Source organism: Anomalospiza imberbis, chromosome 5, assembly GCF_031753505.1.
Source record: "Anomalospiza imberbis isolate Cuckoo-Finch-1a 21T00152 chromosome 5, ASM3175350v1, whole genome shotgun sequence".
In the NCBI taxonomy this organism is placed as follows: domain Eukaryota; kingdom Metazoa; phylum Chordata; class Aves; order Passeriformes; family Viduidae; genus Anomalospiza; species Anomalospiza imberbis.
The window spans coordinates 10,027,467-10,043,313 of NC_089685.1; the positions used below are offsets into that span (position 1 = coordinate 10,027,467).

The 15,847-nt window shown below is 37.2% G+C and overlaps 1 protein-coding gene across 3 annotated transcripts in view; it reads left to right on the plus strand.

Moving 5' to 3' along the window:
• The window catches only part of HGF (hepatocyte growth factor), a 54,198-nt gene that overhangs the window by 14,154 nt on the left and 24,197 nt on the right, over positions 1-15,847 (plus strand). For 2 of the 3 annotated variants that reach the window (XM_068189577.1, XM_068189579.1), the window contains exons 3-7: positions 2,670-2,782; positions 3,368-3,482; positions 6,823-6,965; positions 8,726-8,846; positions 13,630-13,748. In XM_068189577.1, the coding sequence (XP_068045678.1) occupies positions 2,670-2,782; positions 3,368-3,482; positions 6,823-6,965; positions 8,726-8,846; positions 13,630-13,748 (611 nt within the window). The remainder of the gene's footprint in view (positions 1-2,669; positions 2,783-3,367; positions 3,483-6,822; positions 6,966-8,725; positions 8,847-13,629; positions 13,749-15,847) is intronic. The other variant, XM_068189578.1, reaches the window with a different exon arrangement.

Consider the following 15,847-nt stretch of genomic DNA (forward strand, 5'->3'; position numbering starts at 1 on the left):
CATTTTCATGGCTTTATTCTTATACTACATATCCATGCAGGAGTTCTCCATCACTTGGGTCACAGCACTGATATTTTATTTTCTGTATGTAAGCTTCATGTAAGAATTAAAAATGGAATTGCTTTGTAACATAATTGTGAAAATAGTACTGGGAGCAACAACATCTGTGCCTGTGCACTGAGATACACAAGCAGGAACAGTTTTAGGTTTCTTTTTTTGCCAGAAAGTGGTAAAAGTAGCAGATTTCAGGCACTACGAAGTTGTAAAGGTTCAGGTACTCCTTATTTTCTGGAGGGAGGGGTAAATTAAGACAACTTTCTATTTCTTCATTAAAAGTTTCTGTGTCACATAAAAGTAAATTTTGAGGCTTTTTTTGTTTAATCATTAATCCTTGATGGTTTTAACTCTAACACTTTTTTGTTGAAGCTAATATATGTAACTTTTCAGGACTGATATTTCCTCTATTCCCTTTGCTGTCATGCTTGCACAGATCTTGTTCATTTCCAGCTGAGTTACAAGATCTTTATCTAGACTTGTTTCTTTTTCATAACATTATTCCACAAATGCTGTCCATCAAAGAACTCCTGAGATTCACTTACACTGTGTTTTTGACTTCATAAATCTCTGTGCCTCTTTTTCTTCCTCCCCTATCAGTTTTATCAAGCTGCTGCTCCTGCTGAACTGTTCTATTCCTTTGTTTCACCCTCCTCAGCAGTCCATTACTCCCTCTTTTTCCTACAGTCATCCTTGGAGTTTTTCCCAAAACAATTCCTATGGATGAAAAAAAAAACAATTCAGTTACTCTTTTATTTACTATACAGGTGACTTTTGTAGGTGTGTCCTTCCTTAGCTGCAAAGTTGTCACTGTCTTATCCTTTGCTATCTGCTTGGAGTGTCTGTATTTACCCAGGAAGGAATTTTGGTACAGACAACAGAATTTCAGTACCTGTAAGAAAATCTACAGACTATCTCAGTACAAAGAGAAATCAAAAAAATTGTTGTGATCGGCAGTATTAGTAGAAGAAAGTCCAAGAATTTGCTCAAGTGTGTTGATTTTGGAGGTATAAAAACCCTCCAGATTTGGGTCCAAGAAAAGATTGTTACAAACTTTTATGTGCACAACTAGTTTAAGCCAAACTGGAAAGAAACCCAAAGGCAACTGAAAGGCAAAAACTGAACAAATAGTTTGTAAACAGTGCATTCTGCATTCCCACTTTAGGAGGGGGGAGCAGAAACCAGAATGTAATTGGAAAGGCAGGAAAGGTCAAAGATATTTTTGCGAGTGATGGAGTTAGCGGCACTTGGATATGCTCAAATTTGAGAATCAGCCAGAAGAGAACAGAAGGCTGCACAAGGGCAGAGGGATGAAGGTTAGCAGGTTGGAAACACTTGGAGTCAACAGAGTAGAGAGCAGTTGGATGAAAAATCTGTTTGGTGATGGAAACGATAATGAAGAAGATGTTTGAAAGAGAGAAGACAGGGGAGATTGGATAGGATCTTGTAGCATTTTTAACTGAAGCCAGCAAGATCTCACACAGAAAGCTTGTATGGTGAATTAATAAGATCAAGGAACTTTTTGTTGAAGGATGCAGTGCTGAAGAATATGGCATAGCTAAAGTATGGAAGAAGTGTAAGAGGTCTGTGTGATTCTTGATTATTACCTAGTGTTAAAATGCCTTCTCAGATCAGAATACAATATCTCAGAAGGTATGGGATGAGTGAAAAAATGAAGATTTTGTGGTAGGCTAGAGGAAATAATAGTTATTTGTTATTTAGTTCAAAATAAAAAAATAAGAAAAAAAAACCCTGTGGAGTCTTTTTCTTTTTCTTTTCTTTTTTTTTTTTTTTTTTTTTTTTTTTTTTTTTTGTTATTTTCTTATTGGAATAACTGTTGCCCCCTCCAAGGTGGTCAATTGTGATTTTACTATATTTAAATGCTATCCTTTCAGAACTGTTATAGGAGGAAAAGGTCTGTGCTTTTCATTTCAAGTATTGAAAGAAGGTGTTTTTACTCTGTGGTTTTGTTTTTCTTTCTTGCCCTCCTCCATATCTAGTCAATTCAGCAGTCATTGTATTCACTCCTAGAAAGCAGTTAAAAATAGGAGAAAAAAAAAAGAAAAGAAAAGTGAGCATGGAAAAATTCTAGGTACACGATCACAGTTTATGTTATTGATAAAACTAAAACTAAAACTAATCTTGTTTTTAAACATTTCTGTTGTTCTAGTCAAGAAACAGATTCCTTGTACTTGAATTTTCATTGATCCATCAGTGTGAGATACTTAACTATTTCAGAGGCATATTGTACGGATAGCAAAGATGATGTTTTAGTCTTCATGGGTTTTTTTTCCCAGAGAGAAGCATAACTGAGGACACAAATGCTGTCTCAGTCACATTTATCTAAGTTTTAAAATAAAGATCTTTAATGACAAGGGAACTCTTAGATTAGTGTGAACAACCAAGCTGGTATTTAATGTAATGACCACATCAATTTAATTTCTTTGTTTCTTTGCTCTTGTCAGCAAAGTTGTGGGTTTAAATAGTAATTTGGACTGTTTCTCTGACTTTCCCAGTAAAAATAAATCTGATGTCATTGCATGCTCCTTGGCAGGCCATGTGTCATTATTATAAACCACACAGAGATTTTTTTCTCATCCAGATTTTCTTTGCAGGGCCTTTGCTTATGACAGAGTTACAAAACGGTGCCATTGGTTATCCTTCAACAGCTTGACAAATGGTGTGAGAAAGAAGCAAGACCATGCGTTTGATCTGTATGAAAAGAAGGGTAACTGATTTATTTACTGATTTTGTTTTCCCAGCTAGGGAGGGGAAAAAAAAACCCTGAGGTCAGTCAGTGATTTTTTTGGCTGTAGAAACATCCTGGGCATGGATGCTTTTATGCATTTCAAAAGCTGTATCCTACAGTTTTATTTACACATATCCTGAGTTTGCTGTCATGCAAATTTGTCTACTTACTTGCTGTTGGTCAGTTTTCCAATCTACATACTTGCCTACTGTCATAGATACTAGTTTCAGTTTTGTACTTCAGTTTACTACGGAGCAGCTCAGTTGTATGAGTTACCATTTATTACTTAATATTGCTCTTATTTACCTTGTTAATGAGTAAGATACATAAGTCCTCAGACATGGAGTTTTTTCAATCAGATACATTGAAATGGATCCTTTTGGGGTCAGATGGTATTCAATATTTGGAAAAAAAAAATACAGACATATATGTCAACAAATAAACAGTATTTTGAAGAATTAAGTAGGCAAATGGTAATAAATATTTTATGTGAAAGCAGAAGATGAGCTTTAATTTTTCATACATTAACCAAATACCTCATTTTCTTCTCTTTTATTTCAATAGATTATGTCAGAAATTGTATCATTGGAAAAGGAGCAGACTATAAAGGAACAATATCTGTTACAAAAAGTGGTATCCAGTGTCAGGCCTGGAATTCAATGATCCCCCATGAGCACAGGTAAGAGTTCAGGAGCAGAGACAATGGGAATGGTGCCCAGACAACTTCCATAAAGCATAAGAATTTATGGGAAAACTAACCTTAGACAACAAAATCTCTTAGGTATATTCTTGCCTTTTTCCAAGAGATGCCATTCTCCAGATCCCAGAAATTCTTATCTTGGACTTTCTGCAAAAAGTTCTCTCCTAATGCCAGCCTGTGTGTCTGTATCTCTTTCTTTCCTGTGTTGGGGGTTCTTTTCAGCTGAAAAGAACCTATCCTTTTGATCTCTTAACTACTGGCAGAAACAAAACATCTGCATTATTTCAGCCCAGGGTCTGAAAGTTCATCACTGTTTTCTAGCTGGCTCCCAAGGAATGAGCAATTTTGAAAACCACATTTTTAGGAAGCAGGGGATAGTAGACCACCTATTTGCTTAGTGTATAATATTGTTAGCATATTTTGCATAGTTACTGTCAATTCTCTGTTATTTATGAAATATGTTAAACTCTATGGAGCACTTTGGCCAGGTAACAAATCCATGGAAAGGGCTTTTGAAATCCTTCCCTTCAGATTATACAAGCTAAAGACTGAGGGAGCATGCACAGGACTTATCTTTTCAAAGTAGGATCTGGTACTGTGAGAAACTGAGGCCAAACCTGCACCTTGAGAGGAAATCTAGTTGAACTCTTTTGGCTAAGGAAAAAGAGAAGAAAGCCAAAACCTGAAGCCAGTAAGAGTAATGGTAAAAACAGATTCATCCCAAACAAATGTTCCCGGAAACCAGTAAAAAGCACTACAATGTACTGGTCTACTCTTTAAACACTTCTCTTTAAACTTTTTTGTACTGGCATTAACCATGTAGATAATAAAACTTTAAGAGACAAAACCAAAATGTCCTTTCACCCATCAGCTTGCTATCCACATTGCTGCCTTTTGCTCCAGACTCCCAGGGTCAGCAATTTGTTTGGGAGGAGCCAAACTGGAGATCACTGGTGAGGAGCTGGGCTGTGCACTGCTCAGTCCTGTCCTGACCAAATCAATCCAGTGTGCAAGAGGATATCTTGGAACAACATTAAAAGGCAAAGGATAGTTGAGTTCTGTCCTCTTATGATGTGTTACAAAGCTGAGCCTCAGGCTTGGACTTACTGGACTTGGCTCTTACAATATAGACAGCAGTGTCTGCTCTTCAGTTTGGGACCAGACCTGTTCTTAACTGGGAGCATACCATAAATACCACCAGATCCCAAAGCAATGACGTCTTGAGACTCAACACCTTGAATTAGATATCTTCATCTTTCAGAAGTGAAAGAATTCTAAATCATTATAACCTAAGCAAAAATGAACATTTATTCTACATAATATACATGTGACTTTTATAATTAGAGAAAGGAAAGTGTCTGGATAGCACACATTATCACTAAATTGCATTTTAATACAAAGCATACACAGTTTTATCCAATGCACTTGGACAGCCACTCTTCTATGATGAATTTTATGAGAGTGACTCTTCTCCTGCCTTGTGCAATAAGTTTAATTTTTAAAAGGTCACCGGATAAATGAGGTGGCTGCATGCTAATTTTGTTTTTCAACATCAGAAAATATGATTTCATCATCAGAGACATGAGGGAGGTGGGAAGAAACAGACAGTAGTGGTGTGTTTGGAACTTATTAGTGCAAAAGGCTTAGCTTTGTAAGTCACTTTTTCTCAACAGCTGATTATCACAATGTGCCATTGGAAAATAAATGCCTTTTTCATATTTAAGGGAGAAATGTATTTTAATGATTTTAATTATACTTCTAGGAAGAATTGAAATATCTTGAAACTTTAAATTTTTGCTTCAATCTAGCAAGTCATAATTTTATTTATTTGCATTCCATCAGAACACAGAGATTCCCAGCAAAACCCTGCTTTCTATTATTGTCATCTCCATCCTAGTACAGATTTTAAGATTCTTATGGAGTTTCAAATTAAAAAGTCTAAAGTAAAAAGGTCTCAAAGAGAAATGGTCAAAGAGCAGACCAGTGCTTCATAGACTTTTGGCTAGTTTCCACACCTTTTGTGTGGTTGAATCTGTTTTTATCATTACTCTTACTGGCATCAGTTTTTGGCTTTTTTTTTCTTTCTTTCCTTACCTAATGGAGATTAACTAAATCATCAGTTTTAGGAGTGGCCCTTTCTTCCATTTCTGGAAGATCTTTACTGCAACTCATCTTTTCCTCTCTCAAGAATGTTGCTTCAGTACCTGTTGAAGCCTCCAGAGATTTAGCTACTGTTTAGTATCACTGCAATATAACTGCTAGAGAAATGCCCTGGATTTGTCTGCAATGTGTAGCCTGAATGTAGTCATGAGGTGTTGAGGTGGCATTGAACAGACCAGCTCTGGGGTTGTGTTCCTTACTATTGGGTTAGTTGATCCTTATTTTGTGGGGTAAATCAGCTAGCATTGCTTTTATGTGTAAATATTTATATATCTCTAGTAAATAAAGTGTGTGTGTGTCACCGTGCATGACATGGCTAAACACATACTTTTACAGATGCTTGAGAAGAAAACACCTTGACCCTGGACATGATAAGTGAGCTGGGGTGCTGTAAAATGTCTGAACACATACAATGCCATTATGAGTGGGTTTGTAAGCAGCAGACCCTAAGGCGACAACAGCGGGGCTTGTGGCAGAACATGAAGGAACATGCTAAGTGAACATGGACATTCTTTAGCTAAGAACAGCTAAAATGGCATCTGGGGAATTCTCTCGTGCTGAAATACAAAGCAGTACCTGATTTCAGGCAGTGAAAACCACTCAGCAAGTTGTAGCAAAGAGTTGGTCACACTCGCATGCTGCTGATGATCAGTTCTTGCTGCTGCCTGACCAGGGATGCAAAGAAGTTTCTCTGCTTGTGGGTTTCACATAGTAGGTGAGCTCTGAGCCCAGCTGGACCTGTTGTATGTACCAACATGCACAGGAAAGACAGGCCTCACCTGGCTACTGACCCAATCAGCCCCTATGCACCCAGAGCTCCTGAAGGAGAATACAGTGCAGGCTGACAGGGAGTGTGTGACTGCCTCTGGCTCTGCCTTAGATAGTTGTCTCTGGACAGCTGAGGGATGGGAGTAAGATGCTCTCAAGCACGCTATGGGCTAGACAAATTGTCCCAGATTTAGGCCATTTAGGTTGAGTAATCCCAACTGAAGATGTGTATTTGTGTACGGACAGATATTTGGGTGTGTGCATTTGCTTAGACAGGGTGGAGGGAGAAGGAAGCAGAAATGTGATTGTTTCTAACTGTTTGTAAAAATAGTATGATTAACCCCAAACTTTGCATGCTCTTATACTGTAATGATTGTCATTTTAAAACTAGCTTTTTGCCTTCGAGCTATCGGGGAAAAGACCTGAGGGAAAACTACTGCCGAAATCCCCGAGGGGAAGAGGGAGGCCCGTGGTGCTTCACCACCAGTCCAGAGACGCGCCACGAAGTCTGTGACATCCCCCTCTGCTCAGAAGGTAACCCAGCACAGCTCCTGCAGAAAGCTGCCTCTGCTCTGCTGACAGCAGCTGCACAGAGCTCCCAGTAATCACCTGCTCATGGCCTTTAGAGAAAGAATAGGTGATTTCTCAACGAGAGTAACTCATATAGCAAGAAAAGAAGTTGTTAGAGGAAGAGGAGATCTTGTAACCTTCCAGTATGCTGGAAGCTTTCAGGCTCAGCAGCTTTTTTCAGGTTATGGAGGAGCTTGAGCAATGAAGTTGTGCTGATCACACAAATGTGATCCTTTTTCTTTGCTTGTCTAGTCCATAGTGAATCCATTACAATTTCAGTATTACTGGATGATAAAATCATCCAGTGCCATTCCATAGTAAAATCAGCTTTTCGTCTTCTTTTCGATGAAAATATAGATACTGGATTACAAGATGAAAGCTTAAGATAAGCAGGCATTTTGCTTTTTGAATTAATACTGTAAATAAGCATAACTCTTTGCAAATCCAACCCCATTTGACTTTCAAGTCACAGAATTTGAAAGACACTTTATATGCACCATTGCATTTGTTGACTTTTAAGTTCTGTTAACCTCCAAATTAAGCTCTTATATCTTGCTAATCAGTCAATTCAGTTCCAGTCAATCAACCTATTTAAATCTTCAAGATAGGATTCCTTTAATTTTCCTGCTAATGTGTTACATGCAATAACTATGCTGCCCTTAGGAAAGGAAAAGGAAAGGGAAGGAGGGAGGGAGGGAGACTGGAAGGGAGAGAGGAAGAGAAGTAGGAATAGAATAATTTGCACGGAGCTTGAGAATTTGTTAAAATCTATCATTTAAAGATAAACTTATGTGAACTGCAAATGGGATATTTCACCTGGAGCTCACTTTAAGATGAAGACTTCGGTAGCTGATGCTTTGTGATAGCTGTAATTCCTTAAAATAGTATTTTCTAAATGATCCTTCCTTACAATTACTGTAATTAGGGATTACTTAAGAAGTTTTTCTACAGTTAATTCTGGTGAATTTGTTTTATATTTTCAGACCTTTCATTCTAAATTCTGTTTAACAGTGCTTTCAAATTCCTTTGATAACTTTTGACCATTCTTCCTCCATGCCCCCTACCCACTTTCCCAAACCAGGACTGAAAATGTATTTTAGTTTAAGCTGCCAAAAACCATTATCATCAAAAAGATACAGTATCATACACAGCTGGAAGTGCTGGGTATATAAAGAAACATACCGTACTGCACTGAAATTGGGATTTTGCCAATATTCTGCACTTAAACTTGTCCTGTAATTATACTGTGACTTAGAGTGATTTAGAAAAATAAATGGTGCTGATTAGATAATATCACCTTTAAAAAATACTTCTTCCTTAGCTCTCTCTCTTGTACTAATCATAAGTAAGACTAGTAAAAGACTGATAGGAACATGAATGCCTCTGGTAGCTCCCCTCTACCTGCTTCGAAACTGTAAGCGTCCTATAAAATGATATAAAATTTAAGCATCTGGATTAGCACTAACAGATACAATTATATTCCAATGGGCATGACACATACCAATCCAACAGAAATATATAATTGTTTAACACCTCTTTAGGTCGGCATCATTATATTAGAGCAGGGACACGTTGGGTTTTTTTATTTCTTTGGTTTTGGTTTTGGTTTTGGGGTTTTTTGGGGTTTGGTTTTGTTTTATTTTGGTTTGTGTTTGTTTGGGGTTTTTTTTTTGTGGTATAAGTCATCAGTGTAATAAATTACTAGTGTCTATTTTTTTTCCTAGTTGAATGCATGACCTGCAATGGAGAGAGTTATAGAGGGCCAATGGATCATACCGAGACAGGCAAGGAGTGTCAGCGCTGGGATCTTCAGAGACCACACAAGCACAAATTTCGTCCAGAGAGGTAACCGCTCCTACCCCCAAGCAAGACCATGTGGTCATAATTTGAAAATCACACACATTCTAGAACCAGCTGAGCAAATCTAGCATTAACTCAACTGAAATTTATGGAGTTCACCAGTTTTAGATGCTTGGGCTCCTGGCCCCTGGTGTAGGCTGGCTACTGACACAATGGAGATTCAGGATGGACAAAGGAGGCTGTTTTGTGTAGTTCTGGTTACATCCCATGCCTGACTGGTGTACTAATGCTGCTACTGCTTTAATTGATCAAAAATTCCTTCCTATCTACACTAGGTCATTGACAATAAATAAATAACCTCTGAATATTTCTCTATATATTAGTATGCAGCTGCAGTCAGCTTAAATACCTTAAAGTAATCACATAGTAAATAATGAATTAAAGTCATAAATTTTTGTTAGATCTCTTAACAGAATTGATGAATATAAACTTCCGATATTGTCAAATAACAGTATCCTCCTTTTTTGCAATATTGAACAGTTTTAAAGCCATAGGTGACCTTCCATATAATCACATTTAAATATCCAATTTGTTTGACTGAACTGTTTGACCACTACATCTGTTTATTCACCCTGGGAAAGGATTTAATCATTCTGTTTAGCATTTTATGAACATGGATTTCTTTATTAGACTTGTTTTCTTTTTTTTTTTTTTTCTTTTTTAATTTAGGCACTGTTTCACAGTGCCAAAAGCTGAGTCAGAAATAGTAAGACAAATTTCATCCCTGTTAGGGTTTGTCCTACAGGGCCAAATTCATCCAGCTACAAAGGGTCATCTATAATACACACTTCTGAAAGTATTGTGGGAGGGATGGGGTAGGAAGGGGTTAGGCCACACAGGAGGGGATTTCTGTTCATCTTAAACTGGACTACAGTTTCATTTTAGTTTTATTTTGGATTAAATCCATTTATATATTGTTTTGAATAAATTCTAACTTCCAGGAAAAGACTGCAAGAATCAACAAAACCAGAATGATTAAGACCTTCCACTGAAAGTATCTTTTTGTATGTTAAAGTGTTTCACCAAATAAAGCATTATTTTTATTCATAGAGGTATGGCTACTGGTAGATTTTAGAAAGCCTGATTATTCAGCAAAATATGGAGAATCTGTAGTTTTGGAGCTTATGTGGTATAATCTGTTTTTTCCCTTGGCTTGGATAATCTGTTTCATGAATAATAGCAGTCTATCCCATTGTTCTGCCACAATAAATATTTTGTATTAGCAGAGTGGGACTGAAGATAATCTGTTTCTGAGTTCTGCCGTGCACTTACTGTGTATTCTAGAATAAGTCACAGAAACAGTTTTGTTCCTTTGGAGTGAAACATTTATAGAACTCATGGGTACAAACAATAATAATTTTACTGTCAGGAGGAAATTTCTTTTTTTCCATTAATTTCTAATTGTTTTGCAAAATAACTTTTCAGACTAACCACAGTCTTACGAACAATCATCTTCTTCTTTGAAATAATTCCTTCTGAGAGCATCTTCTTGAGAGTTTTCAGACAGTAATAAAATGCTTTTTTTTTTTAATCAAAAAGCAACCCATCCAGATTGAACTCACTTGAGTGGGTTTTCAGAAGAATAATGTAGTCCAGCATATTTCTGATATACTGATGCTAATTAGCTCTGTGAACAGTCACTAAAAGTAGCAGCAATTATACTTTAATTATACCACATTTTTAAAATGTTGAAAGTTTTGGTTTGCTGAACTGTTTTTTTTTTTTTTTTCCATAGTCATATAAGTTGAAAATAAGAGAAAATGTCTGGTACAAATGACCCATTAAAATATAGCAGTCTCTAGAGACACTTATAGTATATCATCCAGGTGTAATATAAATAACCTGTAAACCAGGAAGGATTATCTGGACAGATTTAAACCTACTTTCATTTATGGCTTCATGAAGAAAAGGAATAAAGACGGTAATCTTTCCAAATGCACCAGTCTATGTGCTGTTGGACAGTGCTTTTGGCTCAGGGTAAATACAACTCACTTTTCTGTCACCTCAATGAATTATTCTACATTTACTCCCCTCAGAGGTCAGTTACTGAAGATGCTTGCTGCCTGCTTAGATGTGATTGAAGCAGGCAGAAGGAATTCCCCCAAACAGCTCCTGCATGGCCCACTTTCAGCTATTAGTGGATGCAGAAATATATTCTGAAACTCCAGTTCTCTTATGTTCTCCCATGTTCTCCTCACTGGCACAATTATGCCTCAGGATGGAAGGAAGACCACTGAGGATAATGTCTTGGGCATAGAGCAGCATAAGGGGTAAAAGTTTTTTGCCCTTTTCTGCTCAAACTCAAACATCCCATGAAAATATTTATTACATGGGGGAAAGTAGTGCTGAAGTGTATCATAGGAAGTGAATAACTGCAGATATCGCTTTATTAGTACCCTGGTACTAATGATGTATACTAATTCATATCTCTTGTATGAAAATTTATTTTATAAAAAAAATCAAATTTCCAGTCCTACATGTCATTAAAAAAAAAAAAAAAAAGGGAAATGAAATATTGGTGAAAAGCTTTAGATACTAAGTTTCATTTTATTTCCAGGAGAGCTGGAGATCAGCATCTGTGTCTTTAAAAAGACTAAATTTTATCTCTTTGGCTAATACTCTCCTCCATTTTCTCTAGAAACTTAGATAAAGTCTTGATTTTGACAACAGATATGTATCTTCATGCTTCATTTCAGTTCTGGCAGTGAAGTACAGCTACTGATGTTTCAAGGGGGAAAAAACAGAACTATGTAGAGTTCTAGATCATCTTTGACACCTCAGGCTCTTTCTTAGGTCTAAGAAAGGGGTCTGTGCCCAGACGTACTGGGGAAGGAGGAGTGTGTACAACAAAGAGACAGCTCTCAGAGAATCCTGCATAGCCTCACTGCTGAATTGTGTGGAACAGTTTGAAGCCCTGTTATTTATTGTTAATATTTGCTTCTTAAAGGTATTAGTTGGCCTTTTTTATAGCAATTGTTGCTTGCTGGGTATGAAGCAAGACAGAAACCTCCCTTAATCTTGGGGGAAGAATCATTGACTGGGAAGTGTGGTTTTGCTGTAGAAAAGGAGAAGTAGATCTCATTGGTGAAAAGACACAGCTCACAGCCACTACACCATCCCATTATGACACAAAGCTTGATCCTGGAAGAACATCTCTTCCTAAGTTTTAATAACACATAAAATAACCCAATAAGTTTAAAATAACCCATATTTAATATACTGTGGGAATATGCCATATAATATTAGGAAGAATGGAGCAATCAGTGCAAAGACAGACATTTCTATTCTAGAACACGAATTCTTTACATCAAGAGCTGTTTTGAATGCTTTTTGTAAGCTGTGACTGCATATACTTTGCCATTCCTGGACTCACCTTGGCTCTTGGGTGGTAACATGCACCTTCCACACTATTTGACATGAAACATGCTCCACCAGCATCAAGGCTCATCACTGATCCACTGATAGGCCAAACCCAAATAATTTTCTGCTGTATTATTAGCCCATTAACTATTTTTTGGGAAATCCTTGGACACAACTTGTTCTTTACAGTTTGTTTTACACCTAGCAGAAAACAGGGTACTGTTGCTAGATCTGAAATTACCATGTTCTTGACTTCCATTGAATTCCCAGTTTGGTGAGGTTTCTCCTTGGTAGTTTTGTTGTCATTTTGGTTTTCTTTATGTTTTCTTTGAATTCTACTTAAATCTTATCCTTGTCCCTTGTACAGTTGAAGGAACCTGACTTTTCCTAAGGAATGGGAGATCAAGTTGCAAATGAGTCAAAATTAGCATGATCATTTGACAGACAAAGCATCCTAGCCAAAATATACACTTGTAAATCATATTTTCATCTGCTTTTGTGAAGCACATCTGCTTGCAGTTGTAAATGGATTCAGGTTCCCAAGTAGTTAACTTTATTGTTCTCTTACATACTTTTCAGGTTTCCCTCAGAGGCAAATCTACTTTTTGTTTCTTTTGCAAACACATTTCAATAAAACTGGAAGGCCAAGACAATTTGTATTCGCTAGAGAAAAAAAACCCAACCTGATGCATTTATCTCCTTCAAGTTTACAGATGTTAGTATCATGTACTTATATTAAAAAAAACTACAAATCTTGGATATCTGTCTGATAGTCAGTGATGGCTGTAGGACTGTGGAAACATTTAAATATAGCACAATATTAGATAAAGTGAGATGAAAGTTATTTACTTATTTTTCTCCTTCTTTCTCCCAGTGCTTGAAATGAGGGCATGACCAAAAATGAGCTCTGTTACAAAAATGGAGCTATCATTAGTAGCAAGGCTACCCAAAAAAAGCTTCCAATTTGAACCCAGGGCTGTTGCACTGAAGAACCTGTTTTCTTAATGAGTCCGGCATGGCAGGCAGTATTTAGATAATCCACATTTAATTGGTCTGTTAAAAAAAAAAAATGAGTGGCTTAAGTGTCTGGTCATCAGTTGACAGACACAAGAGCAAGAGTTTAGCAATTAGTGGAGTTAGCCTATCCGGTACCCTGTGCATTAGCACAGCAGGGAGTCCCTTCAGTGGAGGTCTGATTCTGCTGCAGATTTGGAAAGTGTTTATATGTTATTAACTTTTTAACAGCGTTAAAAGCATATTTGCATCCATCCTACAGGATCAGACCCAAGGTTAATTGGAACCAGTTCTTGTTTGCCTCTGCTGAAATCTGTCCTTTAAGTACCTTGTAGAAGGCAGTGCAGTGTTGCCAGGAAGACTTCCCTGACGCGTTTCTCATTGTGGTTTGCAGATATCCTGACAAGGGCTTTGATGATAATTACTGCCGCAATCCTGATGGCAAGCTGAGACCATGGTGCTACACTCTTGACCCTAACACCCCCTGGGAGTTCTGTGCAATTAAAACGTGTGGTGAGTTCAAGCAAAATTTATTACTTCCTTTTCCTTTCCAAAATCTGGACATAGATATTTCGAGCAGTGTAGGACCACCGCTAGTTCATTCATTGCCCTTCACTGGCTTTTAAAACATAGCTTTCAAAGAGAGTCTCCTATAAACACCTTATATTTAATCTGGACAGGAAAGAAGAGTTGTGCGTTACTTACCACAGGAATATGTGTATGTCTTATGTACTGTAAATTGCATTAAAACATATGAAAATCAAGAACTAAAATAGTGAGGCAACAAAATCATGAAGATCTCATGTACTGTATTAGTTTGGCCATGCTGGACATTTGCATTATCATTTGAGAATATGAAATATCATTTGGTGCACATACACAATCCCTCCTCAGTATCTTCTGCTAACTCTTTACTGCTTTGCAGTTCTAGGTCCACATACTTCACTCTTGTGCTGAAGATAGAATTATTAATTTCCACATGGGTCTCTGTGATATTGAGCACTCCATATCAAAGCAGTCCACAGGCAATGAACTTCTTTTCATTCATCAGTTACAAGATGGTGGCATTTGTTAACCACACTTTAGAGACAAGGAATTGAATCAAAGTGACATTGAGGTGTACAGCGGTTGGATGCTCACTATGAGATGCTCTTGTTCATCATTTTAGAGCTTACTGCAATATGTTATGTCTACAAAGCTCAGATCATCTTAACTTTGGTGACAGCTCTGAAAGCTCTATTTTACTGATAATTAGGTGTCTTAAATGAGAAGTAAAGGGACAACGAGGAAGGTAGAACTCTTGGTTATTCCTTGAAAACTTGAGCAAAGCAATTTTTCTATACTTCCATGGTAATACTGGGGCTAAGGTGGATGGTAGAGTCAGTTTTACTGAGACTTGCTTTAAATATTGGGATGGGTGGCAAGGAAGAGGTAATAGCTCTGATGTGAAACTTTATTTGTGAGCCATTGCTGCCTAAAGAGGGATTCTCCACCTTCACTTAGAATTCTTTTCAAACAAATTATGCCATGTTTTCTGCCTGAATCACCAATAATTCAGAATTTTCTCTCCTTGGCTCTTCATAGCTTAGGCCAGTTCTAGTGTCTTGGAGATTCAGTCTGCTCTAATCAATGTGTCAATTTTTGAAATCCAAGGGTTGAGTAAGAATATTCTGTACCGCCGGATGTAGATTAATTTAACTTACTCTATTTTATGTCATTGTAATTCCAGTATAAGGTAGTTAAATTATCAAAAATATTCCACTGTAAAAAAGACAAAGTTATTTTGATACTTTGGGCAATGTCTAATCAGGCTGTCCCAAGACAGAAGAAACTTGGCAGGATCACTGCTTGTTTTGGGTCAGGCACCCATTAAGTCACACCCATGTTGAAAGTCTTACCTGTGAACTACAGGACTAATTAATGTTTTTGAATCTAGACTTACTGCTAATCTTTGATAAAGGGGAAATCTCAGATTACCTCCTTTGTGAACACAGATTACTTAGTTGTGCAACTGAATCATATTTCAATTTTTTAGTTACTCTATTAAGTAAGGAGCTGTTGCTTTGGATTTTGGCCTGTGTTGGTTTGGGTTTTGTTTTGGTTTGTGGTTTGTGTTTTTTATAACTAAACTGTGCTTCCTACACTTCTCCGATTATTAGATAACATATGAATCATGTGTAGATACTAGAACTGTTCTTTTCCCCTGTTACTATTATGAAAAAAGTATTCCTAAGTTACAGCTGACTGTTTCACAAATGCAACTTTTATAAACCTTTATCCTTTGGCATTTCCTGAGCTGATGTGTCAGTGTTCTGAGGATTCACATCTGGCTTTGTTGGTCACATAAGCTTACGCCTCATGCAACTTCCAGTATCTACAGTCTGGCCTCAGCCTTATAAAATGCTTGGGTGGGAGATCTCCTGAAAACTACTGGATTATCACCTTTGTCTATCAAGTCATAGCAGAGCCCTGAAGAAAAGGTAAAGATCAAAATGAAATTAAAACCAACTTCAAAACACAGTGTAATGATTTTCATATTGTGATGAAAGCCTTTTGTCTCATTTCTAGGCAAAAGTTCACTGAAGGAACTAGAAAGTCATTCCTTCAGTTAG